This window comes from Hevea brasiliensis, chromosome 1 (genome assembly GCF_030052815.1).
Source record: "Hevea brasiliensis isolate MT/VB/25A 57/8 chromosome 1, ASM3005281v1, whole genome shotgun sequence".
Taxonomy (NCBI): Eukaryota; Viridiplantae; Streptophyta; class Magnoliopsida; order Malpighiales; family Euphorbiaceae; genus Hevea; species Hevea brasiliensis.
This window is the reverse complement of record NC_079493.1, coordinates 4,929,067-4,950,524: the sequence shown is the minus strand read 5'-3', so window position 1 is coordinate 4,950,524 and position 21,458 is coordinate 4,929,067. Positions and strand designations below refer to the sequence as shown.

General features: G+C 32.3%; 3 protein-coding genes and 1 non-coding gene across 4 annotated transcripts; 3 read left to right on the top strand and 1 right to left on the bottom strand.

Moving 5' to 3' along the window:
* The first annotated feature begins 5,239 nt into the window (after positions 1 to 5,239).
* On the top strand, positions 5,240 to 6,584 carry LOC110637583 (RING-H2 finger protein ATL16-like). The gene has a single exon (XM_021787763.2). It carries the CDS (start codon positions 5,741 to 5,743, stop codon positions 6,377 to 6,379), a length of 639 nt encoding a protein of 212 aa, XP_021643455.2. The 5' UTR covers positions 5,240 to 5,740; the 3' UTR covers positions 6,380 to 6,584.
* A 613-nt stretch (positions 6,585 to 7,197) lies between these two features.
* On the bottom strand, positions 7,198 to 9,666 carry LOC110637582 (60S ribosomal protein L23a). The gene is made up of 4 exons (XM_021787762.2): positions 9,571 to 9,666; positions 9,419 to 9,471; positions 8,107 to 8,470; positions 7,198 to 7,466 (listed from the first exon to the last, which is right to left on the bottom strand). Exons 2-4 carry the CDS (start codon positions 9,432 to 9,434, stop codon positions 7,382 to 7,384), a joined length of 465 nt encoding a protein of 154 aa, XP_021643454.2. The 5' UTR covers positions 9,435 to 9,471; positions 9,571 to 9,666; the 3' UTR covers positions 7,198 to 7,381.
* A 660-nt stretch (positions 9,667 to 10,326) lies between these two features.
* On the top strand, positions 10,327 to 10,398 carry TRNAH-GUG (transfer RNA histidin (anticodon GUG)). The gene has a single exon. It is a non-coding gene; the product is annotated as a tRNA-His (tRNA).
* A 2,727-nt stretch (positions 10,399 to 13,125) lies between these two features.
* LOC110637536 (cytochrome P450 93B2) lies at positions 13,126 to 15,404 on the top strand. The gene is made up of 2 exons (XM_021787695.2): positions 13,126 to 14,125; positions 14,515 to 15,404. The coding sequence occupies exons 1-2, from the start codon at positions 13,244 to 13,246 to the stop codon at positions 15,199 to 15,201; spliced, it is 1,569 nt and encodes a 522-aa protein (XP_021643387.2). The 5' UTR covers positions 13,126 to 13,243; the 3' UTR covers positions 15,202 to 15,404.
* Positions 15,405 to 21,458: the final 6,054 nt, after the last annotated feature.

Genomic DNA, 21,458 nt, shown 5'->3' with positions numbered 1-21,458 from the left:
ATGATTATTGGTTATATTCAAAACTTTTAATTTTTGATAATTTAATTATAACTTTTAAAATTAAAGAATTTTTATCAAAAATTCAAAAATCAAAAGTGTAGGGATTCCCCATTAGGTGAGCTTCATTGCTTTGAGAGAGAGAGAGAGAGAGAGAGAGAGAGAGAGAGAGAGAGAGAGAGAGAGAGAGAGAGAGAGGAATCAAATAAAAAAAATTAAAAAATATGACATGGCATGCCACATGACAATTTAGGTGTAAAAAGTCAAAATTCTCATATCAATTTTTGAATTTTAGATAAAAAAATCTTTAATTTTGAAAGTTATTATTAAATTATTTAAAATTAAAAGTTTTAAATATAATCAGCAATTAATATAAGAACTTGACTTGGTGAACAAAAATGTATAAATAGGGGTAATTCATTAAATTTCAAATACTTTTTGAATGTGCAATGTCTATTTATCACTTTATGAAATTTTCATATTTGAATTTCAAAATTTATAACTTCTCTCTCTTCTATTATTAGCCATACAATCTAACCTATTAGAGCTCATTATCGCTTTAATCTAGTAGAGCCCACAATTACTTTAACCACTAACTTCATAACAAGGAATGGCAACGGGTCGGGTTTTTGCAGGTACCCAATCTGACTGAACCCTAATAGGAAGAGTTTGGGTATTATATAATCGGGTTTGGGATGGGTTTGGGTTTGAAAAATAATACCCGTGACGGGTTCGGGTCGGATTCGGGTTTTGCATATTGAGTATTCGTTACCCGAACCCGTTTATATAAATATTTAATTAAATATAAAATATATTTTTTTAGAATAATATTTTTAAATTTTTATATATTTTATTTTATATTAAATGGCATTTAAATATTTTATGAAATTATTAAATTTTTAAAATATAAATTATTAATCAAAATAATTTTTTATGCAAAATATTAATTAAAATATATAAAATTAAACGGGTTCGGATTTTTTTCAGATAAAAATAATCGGATTTGGGACGGGATCAGATAGTTGAGAATAAATTTTAATCGAGTTTGGGACAGGTTCGAGTTTTGATAATGTTAATCGGATTCGGGTTTGGATATGGTGATTTTCGTGGATACCCTATCCGTTGCCATCCCTATTCATAACCCATCTCAAAACATCTTCTTTAGGTATCTATTTCCTCTTTTTTTTACCTGAATCAAATTTATATTTTTCATCTCATAAATCCTTTAAACTCTACAACAATGGGAGACGATTCGATTTTTATAAGAGGGAAGAAAAGTAAAAAAAGAAAATGTTAAGTTGTCTCCAAAATCAAACTGAATAAATTGAAAAATTCAAAAATAAAAATTGAACCAAACTAAATTTATACAAAAATCGAACCAATTTTTCCCGTCGATTATTTTCATTTGAATCAAATAATACTCACATTTATCTAATTTATTAATTACTTATGATGTAATTGATCTTAATTACTTAATTTATGATCTAACTGACTATGATCTATTTGATTAATTGGTAAAATATCAAATAGTATTTGATTATGATGTAATTGATCGTTATTACTTGATTCATGATCTAATTAACTAATTGATAAAATACTCAATAGTTTTTGTATTATGATGTAATTGATCATAGTACTTGATTTATGATCTAATTAAATATAATCTACTTGATTAATTGATAAAATACCCAATAGTACTTGATTATAATATAATTAATCGTTGTTACTTGATTTAGGATCTAATTGATTATTATCTACTTGATTAAATGATAAAAATATCCAATAACACTGGATTATAATCTAATTGATCATATTTACTTGATTTAATATTTAATTGATCGATAATTACTTGATTAATTGATTTAATTGATTATGATATAATTGATCATAATTATTTGATTTATGATCTAATTGTTAATAATTACTTGTTAATTGAACTAATTAATTATAATATAATTTGTTATAGTTACTTATTTATGATTTAAATGATTAGGCGATCTGATTTTCACAAGAGAGAGGAAAAAAAATATTATGTTATCTCCAAAATCAAATCAAATAAACCAAAAAATTCAAAACCAAAAACTAAATCAAACTAAATTTCTAAAAAGGGGAAACTGAATTTCTGAATTAATTCAATTCAATAGTCGATTATTTTGATCTAAACTGAATAATGCTCACCCCTATCTAATTGATTAATTAATTATGATGTCATTAATTATAGTTACATGATTTATAATATAATTGATTATGATGTACTTGATTAATTCGTAAAATATCCTATAGTAATTAACTATAACATAATTCATTATAATTATTTGATTTATGATGTAATTAATTATGATTTACTTGATTAATTGATAAAATATATGATAGTAATTGGTTATAATCTAATTGATCATAATTATTTGATTTAAGTTTAATTAATTAATAGTTACTTGATTAATTGATCTAATTGATTGTAATGTAATTGTATCATAATTACTTAATTTATGATCTATTTGACTAATAGTTATTTAATTAATTGATCTAATTTATCATAGTTACATAATTTATAATCTAATTGATTAGGTGATTCGATTTTTACAAGAGGGAATAAAAAAAGAAAAATATTATGTTGGCTCCAAAACCGAATCAAGTAAACCAAATTTTTCAAAATAAAAATTGAACCTAACCGAATTTCTAGAGAAGCCGAACTGAATTTCTGAATTAGTTTGGTTTGATCAATTATTTCATTCTAAATCGAACTGCTCACCCCGATCTAATTGATTAATTGATTATGATGTAATTTATCATTACTTGATTTACAATCTATTTGATTATGATATACTATATTAATTGATAAAATAACCCAGTTATCCTTTATTATGACATAATTGATCATGGATACTTAATTTGTGATCTAACTAATTATGATCTATTTGATTAATTGATAAAATATCCGATAGTACTTGATTATAATGTAATTGATCATATTTACTTGATTTACGGTCTAATTGATTATGAACTACTCTTAATTGTTGAAATATATTGTAGTGCTTGATTATGATATAATTAATTATAGTTACTCGATTTATAATTTAATTGATTACGCTGTAATTGATTAATTGATAAAATACCCGATAGTAGTTGATTATAATATAATTGATCATAGTTATTTGATTTATGATCCAATTGATTATGATCCACTTAATTAATTGATAAAATAAACCGATTATACTTGATTATAATGTAATTGAGCATAATTACTTGATTTGTGATCTAATTAATTATGATCTATTTGATTAACTGATAAAATACCTTATAGTACTTGATTGTGATGTAATTTTTCATAATTATTTGATTTATTATCTACTTGATTAATTAATAAAATACATTATTATACTTGATTATGGTGTAATTGATAATAATTACATGATTTATGATATATTTGATTAATTGATAAAATACTTATAGTACTTAATTATTATGTAACTGATCATAATTATTTGATTTATAATCTACTTGATTATGATTTACTTAATTAATTGATAAAATACATGATTATACATTGATTATGATCTAATTAATTATAGTTACTTGATTTATTATTTAATTTATTATGATCTTTAATTGATAAAATATCTTATAGTACTTGATTATGATCTAATTGATTACTAGTTACTTGATTAATTAATCTAATTGATTATAATATAATTGATCATAGTTACATGATTAATTAATCTAATTGTTAATAGTTAATTAATTGATCTAATTACTATGATCTAATTGATCATAAATATTTAATTTATGATCTAATTGGTTCACTAGTTACTTGGCTAATTCAGACGGGTCAACTTTGGTTTGCTAAACAAAGGTTTAAAATTTGAACCGAACTAGTCAAACTGAACTGATCATTATTCTGGTTCTTGATTAAACCAGTTCGACCGGTCCGATTCTAATAACACTATATAAAATCAACTATAATTGGTTGAATTTTTTATGTAATTAGATATAATTGATTAAATTTTTGGTACGCTATAATTGTTTGAGGTAACCATTTACCTCATTTGTACATTTTTTGTAAACATTTTTATTTTTGACACAAATGTTTTTCCTTAACATAAATATCTGACCAAAAGACACCAAAAAAATAAAAAATTTGCACATGCACCAAATTTTGATTTAATATATAGGCCTATAGGGTACCAGAAATTTTCCATCGAAAACAATCATTTGTATCGGTTGACAAATGCCATTGTAAACTGATCATCCTTGAATTTAGCCCTTTAAGTCATTGGCTACAACCTTAATTTCTATCAGCATAATGTTCGGATTGGAATTTTCATTCAATTACGGACCAAGTCTTTCTTTTTTCTAGTCCAATATCGGTAGTTATAATGACCAACTCTTTCCCATTTTTTTAAATTGAAAAAATATACAAATGATTATAACTAGCAATGTGTAGAAGTAATTTTCAAAATCCAAGTATAAAAAACATTTTAAAAAAAAAAGTAAAGAGCTTTTCACAATTACTAAAAAAATTTTTGTTTTGAGGAAGCAGGAGAGGTAATTACTGAATCTTTTATTAGTATATAGACAACTATGTGGACCGATGAGAAAGTGATCGTTACAAGGGATGATGCTATAGCTTCGAACCTGTTCTCGCTGAATCTTCTATTGATACATGAATAACTTTGTGGACCGATGGACTAGATGGTGTTGAATCTTCTATTGGTACATTTCTTATGTATCCATAGATAGTATGTTGGATTTGGATCAGATTTAGGATCCATTGCTCACAGTTCAATATCAGGTACAACTGTCTCCCATGAACATTGCAGCATTTTTTGCCTTGCACATGGTTCTTTCTTGCGAGCTCAGTGACATTCGGCATCAACTGTAACATCCTATGGTTAGCTGTTTGATGTTTAGAGGGACTTTCAAATACATTGAATCTGAGGCTAGCTAGCCATGTTCATCTTTCTGCTTTAGTTATCAGATAATCTTGCAAACGCAAAGTCAATGAAGCCGCAATAATGTTGGTCTAAAAGGTTGTTTTCTTGGTGTTCTCATGTATAATTTACTGGGTTCTCCCAATTCTTTCAGATTTCTTGACTCCTTATATTGCAGAGTCCTGATTCAATCAACCTGATCCACGGCAAAAGAGTGGGATCAGATTGTTCAGTAAAAGAAAAAGAAAGAAAATTGAAAAAAATTCTGTGAAAAGTACCATGAATTTTCTCTTAAGATGCTACAATTCAGGTGTGCACATACTGAAACTCAGGATCTCAAACCTCACCTAACCAGAAATTTGTCCCTCCATCTCTAATTCTCTAGGTTACCAAAATAACATACATTATGCTTGTGAATAAGAGGATGTACATGGGACAAAATGGGATACCTATTGATTCCAGATGCTTTAATGGTGACAGATGATATGACTATTTTATGCTTTTACTCCATATTGTCCGATAGCTTGGTTAGAAAATCAGCAAGTGACAAATTTTTGTATAAATTTGGATGCGTGCTCTGGCAAAAGATCCAATAGGATCTCCTCAAACTTATCAACAACCTTGTATGTCTATTATCTGTTTGTACATTGATTTATCCGGTGCTCATGATTTCCAAGAAAGACTGTCTGGAATTAGAGTTGTCCTGGAATAAGCCCTTCTATGTAAATCAATGGATTCAGCTAAGTTCAAAGCCTTTAAGAAAATTTTAACCTGCCATTATAATATTGGTGATCTAGAAACTCAAACATAGCATGCCTTTAAGTCCAACACCAGCTGCACAACATCAACTTGAAAACTCTCCGGAATGGAATCCATATGTGATTGGTCCGGTTGTTGCTGTCTGCACTTTCATTGTCATGTTCAGCTACTACAGAATACTAAAACGACTTTGCTGCTCACTGAATACTCTAACTTTCTCCAGAAACAGATTTCAAATGAGGCGTATAGGTGAGAATAGCTTGGGAGATTCATCATTGCAGTATTACAGCCATGGACTGGAATCTGCCATCATGTGCTCTCTACCAATCTCTCAGTTCAAGAAGGAGAAAGAAGAGGAATCGAGAACAAGCAACAGTGAATGCGCGGTTTGCTTGGGTGAATTCGAAGAAGGGGAATGGCTGAAACATTTACCTATCTGTGCTCATGTGTTTCATGTTGCCTGCATCGACACTTGGTTTCAGACTCGCTCAAATTGCCCTCTTTGCAGGTCTCAAGTCTATGATCTAAGTCATGAATATTCTATTTCTATGAGCATATTGCTTGAGACTCTGAGAAGGGAAGACTTTCTCCATGAAAGAGCAAAGCATTACCAAATCCTACGTCCTGAGATCCTGGGAAACCCTGCGCCTGCGACTGAAGAAATAGGTGCTGGACTGGTTTCATCCCGTTAAGTCCTTTAGTAAGAGCCCGATGATGATTTCCCACAATTCTGTTGATTAGAAAAGGTGGGCTCTACAGGCAATTCAATATCTAATCACAGAGCACCCCAGCTTTTGGCGCATAAAATAGGGTTTACTTTGTAGTAGCATAAACCAGATAAATCATTTCTTGGAAAATGTAAATGACCTTGTAAATCCAATTTCAGTGGTGCAAGGAAACAACCACCTTTTTTTCTATCATTTTCCACCAGCAATTAAATCATAATATTTTTATTTTTAACTATTGGAGAACATACTACTTATAAACGTATTTTTCTTATAATAAAATTAACAAAGAAGAAAAGGGTAGTGGAAGCTCTCATTCCTGTCAATGTAAAATCAGCCATAAAAAAGATGCACGACGCTAAAAGTTATGACAAATCCAATAGATTGTAGCCTCACTGAGGCAGTTTTTGTATTTTGTGTAATCACCCACAATAAATTACTCTAATTGCCCTCGCTGCCCATTTAAATTTTCATTTATATATATATATATATATATATATCCACCAAATTCCAAATTGCTTATTCTTACCCCTAAAGAGTTTTAAGTACACCCCATTCAAATCAAAGTAAGAATTTTTTAGCACATAATTACATGTTTATACATTGCCCCAACTAAAATTTTCTGGATCCACCACTGTACCTAATAGAAACATTAAATGGATCATGCGGCCACAAAATGCACAAGCAGGTCCCGCAGAGTAGACAGTCAATTTTCATCAAGGCAATCAGCTATTATCCAACATCATATGACAGGTAATCCAATGGCATAATTCAAAACAGGTAAATAGAACTTCAAGCCTACAAAGTATCCAATGACATTGAAAATGATGGAACATAACCAGAAAGCAGTAACACAAGTCTACAAGTTTGAAGTAATTCAACAAATCTCTCCGCTTGATGTCAACAAAATTACTTACTTCGGTACAAAACAAAACGATGAGAACTAAAGAGACAAAGCCAATAACAAATTTAGATGATTCCAATTTTGTTTGCCACATCCAAGGCATCAAAGTCTGGTGTCAACCTGACATATGCTTTCTTCGTACCATCAGGCCTGGAACACAGAAAGGTTCATATAGAGTAAGTTTCTAGACATTCGCTGGATAGAAAAGATAACAAGAAAGAACCATACACAACTTAATACAACATTATAGTTCATATGTTAGAATGAGAAATTGAAAGGTCACCCATTTCCACTTGATTGTCTTAAACATACAAATAATCTTGGACTCCAATTTACATAAGAAAAAGGATGCAGCATTTTTTACATAAAGTAAGATTGTAAGAGGGTCACAAACTCTCAATGAGAAGTAATAATCAGATCAAGAGTTACTTGCATCGCATTCATAAATATCTAATGACGACAGTTTAGTTTATTCTTGATCTATCCATGTGATGCGGCAAAGATGACTGTGACCTACTTTTCAGATGCCGAACATACCATTGCTTCAATTTGATCATATATACCCACATTTCAGGTCTAGTTCATATGTTAACAAAAGAATAAGGAAAAGGAAAAGACAAGTAACCATTGGCTAATGCCATCAATGATATTCTCCATATTGTCAAACACTTATGAGCTTCCACACAATTACTAAGGCAACAATAGCACCCAAAATATATGTCAAACCTTACAAATCCAAGTTTCAAAATTTGGCCATTCATCTACAGAAAGATAAGGATTAAGGATCAACCTGATTAATGTATTAACTTTCTTGGCCTGAATATCATACATCTTCTTGACTGCATCCTTGATCTTTTTCTTGTCAGCACGAATATCAACAACAAACACAAGCGTATTGTTGTCCTCTATCTTTTTCATAGCTGACTCAGTAGTCAGGGGAAATTTCAAAATCTGATAATGATCAAGCTTGTTCCTTGGTGGAGCACTAATGCGAGGGTACTTGGGATTTCTTTCCTTCTTCAATGTTTTTGGGCGATGAAATGTAACCTTTGTCCTGATCTTGTTGGCCTTCTTCTTAAAGGTTGGACCAGACTTCACTGCTTTTGCAGCCTTTACAGCCTGTGCCTTTGGATCAGGCTTCTTTGAACTGTCAGCTGCACATATATCACATATGCTAAATGATCAAGAAAATACAAAGGCGTGCATCGCATGACATCATGGCTTAGAGGGTAAAATTTCCTGAATTAATAAAATATGGGTGAGAATCATCTAAGTCCTCGGCGATATTAAAAAAAAAAAATATATATATATATATATATATATATATATATATATATATATATATATATGCACGAACTATTCAAGCAAAAAACAGACAAATCCTCGTAAACGCTACTTCATCAACAGTCTTTCCCAATTCCTATTGTTGAATTATGTAGTCAATAGACTAATTAGCAGCCAATCACAAACTACAGAATACGGCTGCCACAAAGAAAAGATTAAAATCTTGAACATGCTTTTCATACTGACCCCAGTTTTCTTACAGGAAAGGATATGAATTCGCCATAGAATTTATTTGCCTCAGTTATAATCAATGAAACAAAGTCTTTATGAACAATACAAAGATGGGAAACCCATTAGAAATATATACTTCATTATTACAAGGGGACAGCATTCCTCATTTTTCATGGCATTCAGTAAATTGTAAAATTAATACATGCTTGTGGTCAGGCAGTAAAAATTTTGTTTAAAGAAATAAACACAATAAATACTGCAAATCCTTTTAACAAGAAAAAACCTAAAACCAGCATAGCAACCTATTAACAATTCACATGGGTCAAACAAACTGATTATGTAAATTTTGAGCAAACCATAAGAATCAAATGTTTCTACCAATCCTTATCATCTGCCAAAAGACTAAGTACGTGAGATAACAGTCACTAAAAGGTGAAATGAACTTATCTAACTAAATTATGCATTTCTTGTCACTGCATTTTGGAGACTGAGACAGAATTCAGGGCAATAAATGGTTCATTAAAAGAGCCAAAAAATAAAAATAAAGAAGGGAATAAACCTAGTGTGCTAGAGCTCAAAAATCATACCTTTAGCTGGTGCCATTGCTACTTCCGCTAAACCCTTCTAATCACTTGAAACCCTGATTAAAAAGAAAGAACAGAAATGTTAATCGTTTAGCTAACGACCCTCAAATGAATGCATGCGGCACGGAAGAAAAAGAGATACGGAGACAAAGCACCTTGGGCAAACAGCGGTCTAGGGATTGGAAGAGCTGAGAAGAAAGGCCAGAACTAAGAAGGGCTCATAAAGAGAGGAGCATTGGAATTACCATAATATCCAGGTCTCATGTATTATTCACTGGATCGAGATGGGCTACCTCAGGCCCAATATTTTGGGCTGGATCAGGATGGATCGTATAAATAAAGATTTGTTTATTAGACTCATGATTTTCTGATCTCGCTGGTTGTTCAACGATACAGAATTACCATTGTCCAATTTTAGACAAACAAAATTTTAAAAACTAAGGCTCCTTTGTTTCACGAAAATAATTTATATTTAAAAAATAAAAATATATTTTTTATTATTTAATTATAATATTAAATTAATAATATATATTTATTTTATGTAAATATAAGTATGTTTATATTCTAATAAAATTATTAAATTTTAAAAAATAGGAAATATTTTTTTTTAAAAAAAATAAAAGTTAATTTTTAAAAAATAATTTAATTTTTTCTTTAATCAAAAAAATATTTTTTTATTAATTAATTTTTTTAAATATCTCAAATATTAAAAAGTATTTTTTCAAAAAAATACTTTTCATAAAATAAAAACAAATTTTTGATTTTGTTAAATTTATTTGAACAATTTTAATTAGAGATTTAAAGTTTGGGTCTCACTCACCGGAAAAAACTATTTTCATCCGACGCATTTTATTAAACAGATTTGTAGGGAAAATAATATATAATTTAAATAGAGGAAAGTCAATGTTTTTGTGGCTGTAGTTTAGTGGTAAGAATTCTACGTTGTGGCCGTAGAGACCTGGGCTCGAATCCCAGCAGCCACAAATTGCTTTTGTTTATCAAGAGATTAATTGAACTGATATACTAAATAAAATATTAAATACATGTTATGTGATTAATGATTTTTTTGATAAATTAATAATAATTTATTAAATTATATTAAATTAAAATTAATATCTTTATTAAATTTTCATAAATAAATTATTAAAAAAATATTAAATAAATAATTTTTCATAATTTATTTAAAATTTTAATTAAGATTAAAATATTAATGATTTACAATATAAGAAATAGTCAATTAATTATATATATATCAAAGGTTTTCAATGCAAATCAAATTGACTTTCTCTTTCACAGCAAATTCTCTATGCTTGATACACTATAAAAAAGGAAATTTATTATTTAATTTATTTATTTTAATCAAATTAATTATTTAATTTTCTATTTTAAAATATATATTATTTAGTTTTTTTTATTTTTTAATTCTTTTGTCCAATTTAAATTAAAATTTCTGTTAATTAATATATTTAAATGAGAAATAAATTATCATTATAAAAATTAAATAATTTAAAGTTTAAAAAGTAGAAAAAAAAGGAACTAAGAATAAATTGAAAAAAAAAATATATGGACTAAATTAATGTATTTTTTAAAATAAAAAATTAGCTTTGTTAAAATAGACTGTAATAAGTAATTTTTTTATTATTTTATTTTAAATAAATAATTTTATGAATTTTTTTTTAAGAATGAATTAAATTTTCATGACTTAATTAAATTAGATTTACTTTGTTTTGTTAGAGAATGAAAAATGAAATTTAAATTTATCTTGTTAGCATTAACGCTAGTGCTAATTTTGGATTTATTTTTCTTTAATTTGTCTATTTCAATTAATTAACAATAAATGGTGATGCCAATCGATATTAATTGAGATTTTGATAGAGAAAAATGTCAGAATGGCAGTTCATCTAGGCTAATCATAGATAGATGCAAGTCAAATACTATTAACACTTCACCTGCCAACAATTCTAATGTATGGTTGTTGTGTCTCTCTTGATCTATGTCAATCTTATCGCCACATCCTCCATTGCTATCCTCAAGTTTTAACTTCAATTTTCTGCACTTATTGTACCCTGTGACAATTCTATTTCGAATAAATTCATCACAGCTTTAATTACAAAAATTTATATAATAAAATGAACGATTTTATTATAATAATTGATGGTAATGAATTTTATCATAATTAATAATTATAATTAAATTATTATATGTATAATAATTATACCAACTAAAAATTTTTTTATTATTGGTTTCTTAAGAGTGAAGATCAATATTAATGAATAATTGATTATAAATATCTCCATACTATAATATTAAATATAAAAATAAATTGAAAATTTGAAGCCGGAATAATTGTAGCGTAGTAGGTAGCGGTTGGTTGTGGATGTCCACTTCATACTGGCGTCCATCTCTGTTCCTCTTGCGTTGACATTGAAAAAATAAATAAATAAATAAAAACTGCAATGCATGTTTACATTGGTTTCGAAATCAGTTTAGGTATGAAAATTAATATTGATATTGAGTTTGGATTTTATACGTTAAATAAATATTATTTTATTTATAATTAATTAAATATAAAATATATTTTTATAATAATAATATTTAAATTTTTTATATATTATATTTTAAAATAAATGAAATTTAAATATTTTATAAAATTATTAAATTTTTAAAATATAAATTTTTAATAGAAAAAAAAAATATATAAATTATTAATTAAAACATATAAAATTAAATAATTTGGATATTATTCAGATAATAATATTTATATTTGGGATATCTTTAGAAATATTAATTAATTTTTTTTTGTGTAGAATAATTTTCATAAATACTCTATCAATTGTTATCCTTAAAAAAGATTAGAGAACAAAATAAATACCTAACCACCGTTTTAATTTAGGAATCTCAAATGGAATTGAAAATTCTACAATTTGAGATTCCTTATTTCAAAAAATCTTTAAAACAACGCAATCTATTTCAATTCCCATGTAGTACTTCTCTATATAGGTAATGGGGTTGGCTGCATGTATTCCAAAGGTTGAAAATTTTCATTCATTCAAAGTATAAGGAAAATTTTTGTGTGGGCATGGAGATATATATATATATATATATATATATATATATATATATATATATATATATATATATATATATAATTTTATTGTAAATGATATATAAGCAAAAGAATGATTTATAATATTAATTTATTGTAATATAAAAAAAAAAAAAAACTAACAAAGAAAACAAGTTTTTGTATTGACAGTAATGGATGATTCAACCCTTTTAGGTTTATCAATATATTTCTATTCTTTCAGGTTTATAGTTGTCTCTCTATCAATATTTTTTTCAAAAATTAAATCTAAGTCCTTTCTTGAGAGTGCAATAATAAAAAATAATTTAATATTTTAATATAATAGATACAGTCATCATGAATTACACAAAATACATGATAGAACACACTTATTAAATATATGTATTCATATATTTTTGTTTTGAATTTATAACAAATTGATATAAACAAAAACTTTTCTTTCTATATATGATTTATAAATTTCACGTATTTTTTATTAAATTTATAATGGATGGAGGCAAAAATTTTTCATTTTTTTCTTTACATAAATTTTTAATTTTATTACCAAAGATGAACTGTTTTTCAAAATAGCAATTTTGTAATCAACCGTTTTAAAAATGATAACAACAGAATTTTTTTTTTTTTTGTTTTTAAATTACATGGCAGCTATAGAATATAACAACAATGATAAACAGATGCTACACGCAATATATAAATGTATATGGTGTCCAAAGTAGAGAGGGATTTTGTAGGCATTAGAAAAAATGATCATTGAGCTATCCTTGTTTGCTATCCTCTTGTTTTTGGCTTTCTTCACAAGGAAACAATGGCACCACCAGCTTCCTCCAAGCCCTATGGCTTTACCGATTATAGGTCATCTCCATCTTCTTGGACCACTAATTCACCATTCCTTTCGCGACATATCATCTCGATATGGTCCTCTTATTTATCTCAGGCTTGGTTCTGTGTCAGTTGTTGTAGCTTCCACCCCAGAACTAGCCAAAGAACTCCTCAAAACTCATGAACTCACCTTCTCTTCTCGCAAGCATTCTATAGCCATCGATCGACTTACCTATAACTCCTCTTTCGCCTTCGCTTCCTATGGTCCTTACTGGAAATTCATTAAAAAGATAAGCACTTTTGAGCTCTTAGGCAACCGAATGCTTAACCAATTTCTGCCCATCAGAAAACAAGAACTGCACCATTTTCTTGGAGTATTCTACAGCAAATCCAAAGTTGGTGAAAGTGTTAATATCACTCAAGAGCTGATAAAATTATCCAACAACATAATCTCCCAAATGATGTTGAGTATGAGATCTTCTGATACGAATGGTGAATCTGAGATTGCAAGAACGGTGGTGCGAGAGGTAACACAGATTTTTGGAGAATTTAATGTATCTGATTTTATATGGTTTTGCAAAAACATAGATTTTCAGGGTTTTCGAAAGAGAATCGAAGACATATATAACAAGTATGATGGGTTGCTCGAGAAACTCATCACTAGCCGTGAACAGCTGAGGAAGAAGAACAGAAGCAATGAAGTAGTGCACGAGGCCAAAGATTTTCTTGATATAATGCTTGATGTTATGGAGGATAAGAATGCTGAGATAAGGTTAACCAGAAATCATATCAAGGCCTTGTTTTTGGTAAGTAAATGAATTATGAACCCTTTTTTTATTAAAAAAATTCTACTTTTTTTAAATCCTTTTTTTTTATTATTTTTTAACCAAATCTCTCTTTTATTTAATTGGTTCAAATATAAAAAAGCCATGATGGTGTTTGGAAAATCAGTCGACTGATTTGAATTTTTAACTAGAATATTGTTGTGATTCCTTTTGTACTTTATGCAAAGTGCTAGGGCCAGGGAAATAAATATTTTAAAAAATTTTAATTAAAACATATTATTAAAAAATAATTTTAAATATTATTTAATTATGTTAAAATTTTTATGAGTAAAACATATTAAATTTAATATTTTTACTCCCTCAAACAGAATCTTATAATAGTTCAATACTGAAATTTTTTTTCTTTGCAGGATTTCTTCACTGCAGCAACTGATACAACGGCTATTACAATTGAATGGGCATTGGCAGAACTGATCAACCAGCCGAAAGTTCTTGAGATAGCTCGTGAGGAAATTAATAAGGTTGTAGGAAATGGCAGAATTGCTCAGGAATCAGACAATCCCAATCTTCCGTATATACAAGCCATTTTGAAAGAAACATTTCGGTTACACCCACCAATCCCTATGGTTGCCAGAAAATCAATTCAGGATTGCAAGATTAATGGGTATACAATACCAGCAAATACTTTGCTATTTGTGAACATGTGGTCTATTGGAAGAGATCCCAAGTACTGGAAAAACCCTTCACTGTTTCAACCTGAAAGGTTCTTGAAATCCAATATTGAAGATGACCTCTCTAGCTCTATAGATATCAGAGGCCAACATTTTCAATTTTTGCCTTTCGGCACTGGGAGGAGGAGCTGCCCTGGAATTTCTTTAGCCATGCAATCTTTACCTACAACACTTGCAGCTATGATTCAGTGCTTTGATTGGAAGGTGGTTAATCCCCCTGGAGTGGAGCTTAACATTGGTGATCATCATCATGTTCTTGATATGACTGAACGCCCTGGATTGACTGCTCCAAGAATCCATGATCTTGTTTGCATTCCTGTGCCTCGTTTACCTTCAGATGTTCTCGATCCAGTTTGTGCCAATTAATGGGATATTTTATGTGTGTGCTGTTTTAGTTTTTAATGTATTTAGAAGTATTTATTTTTTCTATTTGAGTTATTAAGATTATTATGAAAATAATCTCTCTGCAAAATTGGTCAAGTGTAAAATGTTTATACACCTTTTGAGTTATTAGAATTGTTATCATTCTATCATATTAAAAATTCATGATGTTGTGATTTTTTTCTAACTATTCAAGTCATTCGATTAAATTTTATTGGTTATAATTTAAATTTTAAAGTTAGACTATAAGAAAAATACATTTATTATCAAATATAAAGCAATTTTTTCTAGGGATATTATAAAAGCAGAACTCTCATTTGTCAAATGAGTAATGTGCTTTCAATTACTGAGTTAAATCAAGTTAAACTAAAAAATAATCACAGTATTATTCTTTTAAAATAAAGTTATTTTTGTCAAAATTTGATAATTTTTTTTAGATTGAATCTCACATTTTATAAATAATATAATATTTTAAAATTGATTTATAAATATATTTTTAAGATTGTTAAAAAAAATCATACTAATGTAAATAACATGGTTTGCAAATACTATATATATATATAAACGCGGAATGACCATATTTCATCTTAATATGATTGTGACATCAACATCCCGCAAAAGAGTTAGTGTCTTTGATTTTGATTGAGTGATTCTTATTGCAATGGTTTTATAAATTTTAAATTTTATAAATTATAAATTCAAATTCAAAAAAATATCAAAATATCATGATAAATTAAAAATTACATATATATAAAATTTATTATCCCACATTAATTTAAGATAAAGTATTTGCGCTATATATAAGTGTAACACCCCAAAATTTTAAATTTTATGAGCATTTTTGGTATTTTAATTTTATTTAAATTTTAGGAATTTTTTTGAGATTTTTCGGATTTTAAAAATCGGGTTCGATTTTCCGAAAATATAAACTTTGATGATTTTTAAAAATTAATTTAAAGACCACGTGGCAAAACTAAAAATATATTTGGAGTCTACGTATTTTTCTGAGTTTTCTGGAATTTTTTTGAAATTTTTGGACCTCGTTTTCGGTCCCGAGGCAGAGTAAAAATTCAAAATTTTGTATCTTGAATCGGACCAACCGAATCGAACCGGATCGGATCGGACCAGTCGAATCGGACCGGCCTTTTCCTTTTTCTTTTTTCCTTCCCCGCGCGCGTCGACCTCTCTTCCTTCTCTCTCTCTTTTCTCTCTCCTCGCTCGCCGCCGCCACCACCTCGCCACCTCCACCCGACGGCCGGCGCCGCCTCCTCAGCCCACCGCCTCCCCAAACGGCCGGAAAACGCGCGCGAACTCCCTCCCTCGCGCGGGCGGCCTTTCGGCTTCCCCGGCCAAAATCCGGCCGATCCGGCCACCAATTGGATCGGGTCTTGTGTCTAAAATCATCTACTCGGCGAGAGCTTTCCATAGACACCAAGAACGCCGAAATCCATCGAGCGCTTTGTCCAATTTTTGCTCGGGAAGTTTTTTGCCCATTTCGACTTTTGAGCTAGATTTCTCGAAAACCGTGAATCCCATGAGAAAACTGAGAGTACCAGAGCGCTCCACACGTCGAGAGCTTCGCGGGGATATAAATTTCAAAATTTTCCGACACCGTTTTTCGATGGGTCCCACGAAACTTCACAGTGTTTTTCCGAGCATTAAATGAGCTTAGAAAATTCTGAAAAATTTATGTACTAACCCCCGTGTTATGGGCTTCGTGTAAGTATTCTCAATTCGCGGAAATTCGATAGTTGTTCGGGTCTGTGAATTTCCGCCGACATGCACTGCTACGAAAAGTCTCCGAATTGGATCGAGGTTTTGGCTATCCCCCCATTGTCAGACGTCCTGAGCGCATCCCCAAAGTCGGAATCGGCAAAGGTAAACCCGAACGTTGATTTTTCGTAATTTTCTAGTGCTTAAATAGGATTAAAAATCCATAAAATATTCGTGGTAGCTTAGAAAATTATGATTCTTTTTGCAATAGCCTAGTAATATTGCTAAGGACTGCGGGGCAAAGTTTTAGAATTTTTAGAGCTTATTTGGGCAGTTTTTGCAAAAATGGTCAATTATAGGGACTAAATTGAAATTTTACATGTTGTGATGGATGATTGATTTGGTGGGCCCAGGAGGGGCTGTGTGATGTGATTGAGTTGTAGACATATGGATTGTGAATATAGAAGTGTGTTTTGAGCCCTTTTGCAGGTTGGGTAGGTCTTAGGTATAGGGGAGACTCTGCCGTATTTTCGGCACGACTTAGGACGTATTGGTCTTTTTCTTTGTTTGTATTGAGTCAAATTTATTAAATGATTGTAATAAAATTGTCAGGTGAGCCGGGACAGCCTTCTTCCTCCGCCCAGCCGCCTCAGTGACCATCGTCAAGTCTGTGAGTAAAATATTAATTTTAATTGTAATTTCACTATTATTATATGTTCAAGCATGCCCATGCATCACTTATATGCATATATTTATGTAGTTAAACTCTAGGCACGATTTATGTTGCATTGATAATCATAAAGTGCCATGATGTTGTTGTGGTAATTTGGAGCAAAGTCGTGCGTTGGTATGCGTGTGATGTGGTGTGGACTATGGACAGATCGTAGTCACGGCTTGAGTTCTTCACTGGGACCCGATCCTTCGGGGGTAGTCATGGCTTGAGTTCTTCGCTGGGACCCCGATTTGGTTTATTAAGCGAAAGTCCGGCTTGAGTTCTTCCCTGGCACCAGGTTGGATTTAAGAGAGTCAGATAGAGATCACCCCATATATTATGATTGATGCTACAGGGTGCGTGAGTGCTCCAAATTACCTTTTTGATGTTATGATGTGAAAATATTGTTGATGTTGCATTTCACTCTACAGGGTGCATTAGTTTTAGATAGTTATAGAGATTATGGTTAAAATTGATATTTTACTCTCTGAGTCGAACGCTCACTCCTGTTCAAAAATTTTTCCAGGCCACAGGAGGATATTTTTGAGGTTAACCTGCTTTCTCCCTCGCAGGTCGATTACTATTGTTTGTATAAACTTGTTAAATCTTAGAATTTTCGCATGTGTTAGAAATGTTTATTTGATTTGGGTCTGTAAACTAAATTATTATTTTGGACCTGTAAACTTAATATTCTATGCATGTTTGATGGATTGGATGAGGGAGCTGAGCTCCCATTTATTTTTATGCTGATGAGTATGTGGAGCGTGAGTTGAGCTCCCCAATTGAGTATTTATTGTGTTTACAGGTCGGGTGAGTCGAAAACTCCCCGTTGGAAAGTCCATTTTATGGCCGGACTCTGTCCGTTTGGTTTCTTGAAATTGGGCCCAAATGGGCCTTAGAATTGGGTAAATGAACAGTTATGCTTACTACGGGTTTCGGGGGCTTTAGGCTGGCCCAGGTCCTAGTGCCGGTCCGGCCCATAGGTTGGGTCGTGACAAATGTGGTATCAGAGCTTAGGCTCCAGATTCTTAGGGAAAAATTGTCTAAGTGTTGGGAAGAGTCTACTAGGAGTCACATGCGGAAAAATAGGGTCCATATTCGTCTTGCATTGTCATCTTTGCTTCTAGTTTCTGCTTTATATATTGTGTGTAAACATGAGTCTATAGAGCTATGTAATGTGCAGTTTTGAATTTTGTGGGCTAATGCTGCTGAATTTCAGGGAAATGCGTAGAAGGTGAGAGCCGCCATCGCACTGCAACCAGATGTGCCGGACGAGGTGTCGGCACAGGATGAGGCGCCTGCCCCGAGGAGGCGGGGTAGGAGGCCTAGAGCTGCTCAAGTAGAGGAGCAGCCACCTCCAGTACAGGATCAATCCTTTATGACACAGGGTCCCATGGACCCCATGGCAGCTACTCTCGCTGGGTTGCAGAGAACCATCGATATGATGGCACAATATATGGTCCACCCTCCACAGCAGCAGCAGTCCACCGCACCAAGAGGAGAACCTTACAAACAGATCATCAATTTTAAGAAGTTGGTGCCTGGTACTTATGATGTGTCAGACGATGCATATCGGTTTTTGGATTCCTGCAGACAGGCAGGAACAGAATTACAGTTGACTGATAGAAGACTGATAGAGTGTATGCAGCATGTCATGGGGCCTATGCCTAGACAATGGATGAATGACTACGTGTTACCCCGGATGGAAGGTTTGACATGGGCTCAGTTTGTGGAACTTTTTATCAATCGGTTTGTGCCAGAAAGCTTCAGGGATCAAAAGCAGTGGGCCTTTGAGGCCTTAAGACAGAATGGCAGGTCTGTAGATGAGTATGCTACAGAATTTCTAGAACTGAGCAGGTATGCCCCTACAGCAGTAGCTACAGAAACTATGAAGGTGAAGAGATTCCTAAAGGGGCTGGACAGGAGGTATGCAAACCTGGCCATGATGTCTGATCAGTCTTTTGATGTGGTAGTTGATCGAGCTAGACAGATAGAGATTAGCTATGCTGTGGATGACAGCGGAAGGGCAAAGAAAAACAGAGCAGAGGGTTCTTCAGGTGTTCCTTCCATGGGTACTCCGGACAGTGGTGGCCAGAGTAATTACAGAGGAAAAAGTAGAAACAAGAAGAGTGGTTTTAGACACAAACCTCGAGGATCTGCACGAGTGCGGATCTAGCGGTGGTCACGATTCAGCCTGGTCCAGTTCAGGATCCTCCTTGGCACCTTGTGCACAGTGTGGAAGAGGACATTCAGGACCTTGTTTGATGGGATCAGGAGTATGCTTCAGGTGTGGCCAACCAGGTCACTTTGCTAGAGAATGCCCCGTTTTCAGTGAGCCACAGATGGGGTCACAGGGTTCTGTTGCAAATGTTCCTCGCCAGTTGTATCCGGGTACTTCTAACATGGCAGGCAGTCAGTTCAGTGGCCAACAGGGCCGAGGACAAGGGGGACGTGGATTTGGAGGCAGATCAGGAGGTAGAAGTCAGTATCAGGGTTCTGCCACTCAGGGTAGGGGTCAAGCTCGGGTTTTCACCCTGACCCACCAAGATGCTCAGGCTTCCAATGCAGTTGTGGCAGGTATTCTTCTGGTCTGTTCTTATGAGGCTCGTGTTTTGATAGATCCGGGTGCTACGCACTCATTTGTCTCCCCTGTGTTTGCCATGAGGTTGGGTAGAAACCCTACAACTTTAGAGTGCCCTTTGTCAGTAGCTACCCCACTTAGCGACAACATAGATGTAGATATGATTTTTCCGGATAGCCCAGTAGTAGTGGGTGGAAAGATCCTCCCAGCAAACTTAGTTCCTTTACCAGTAATGGATTTCGATGTAATCTTGGGGATGGATTGGTTGGCAACTCATTATGCCACTTTAGACTGTAGGAACAAAAAGGTGTATTTCCACATACCTGGTGTGGAAGAGTTTAGCTTTGATGGTGACAGGAGCGTGGCTCCATATAACTTGGTGTCAGCAATTATTGCTAGAAAAATATTGAGGCGTGGATGCCAAGGGTATTTGGCATTAGTGAGAGATACATCTGTAGAAGGTGTCAGCATGGAAAATGTTCCTGTTGTCAGAGAATTTATGGATGTCTTCCCAGAGGAGCTTCCAGGGTTGCCACCAGGAAGGGAAATAGAGTTTTGCATTGATGTTGTGCCGGGTACAAACCCCATATCGATGCCACCTTACAGGATGGCACCAGCAGAATTGAAAGAGCTGAAGGAGCAACTACAGGAGCTTTTGGACAAGGGTTTTATACGTCCGAGCACTTCACCCTAGGGCGCTCCTGTGCTATTTGTAAGAAAGAAAGATGGGTCATTGAGGTTGTGTATTGACTACAGACAGCTGAATAAGGTGACTGTGAAGAACAAGTATCCACTTCCTCGGATCGATGATCTGTTTGATCAGCTCCAAGGAGCTAGATTCTTTTCCAAGATAGACCTACGATCAGGCTACCATCAGTTGAGAATCAGGAATGAGGACGTGTCCAAAACGGCTTCGTGACAAGATATGGTCATTATGAGTTCTTGGTGATGTCTTTTGGACTCACTAATGCACCAAAGACCTTCATGGACTTGATGAACAGGTGTTCAAGCCATTTTTGGACCGCTTTGTCATCGTATTCATAGATGACATTTTGGTATACTCTCGATCGAGGAAGAACACGTGTGGCACTTGAGGATGGTGTTGCGGACTTTGAGGAGCACGGTATATGCCAAATTTTCGAAATGTGAATTTTGGCTAGAAAGCATCTCATTCTTGGGACACGTGGTTTCAAGAGAAGGTATTCAAGTGGATCCTAAGAAAATTGAAGCTGTAAC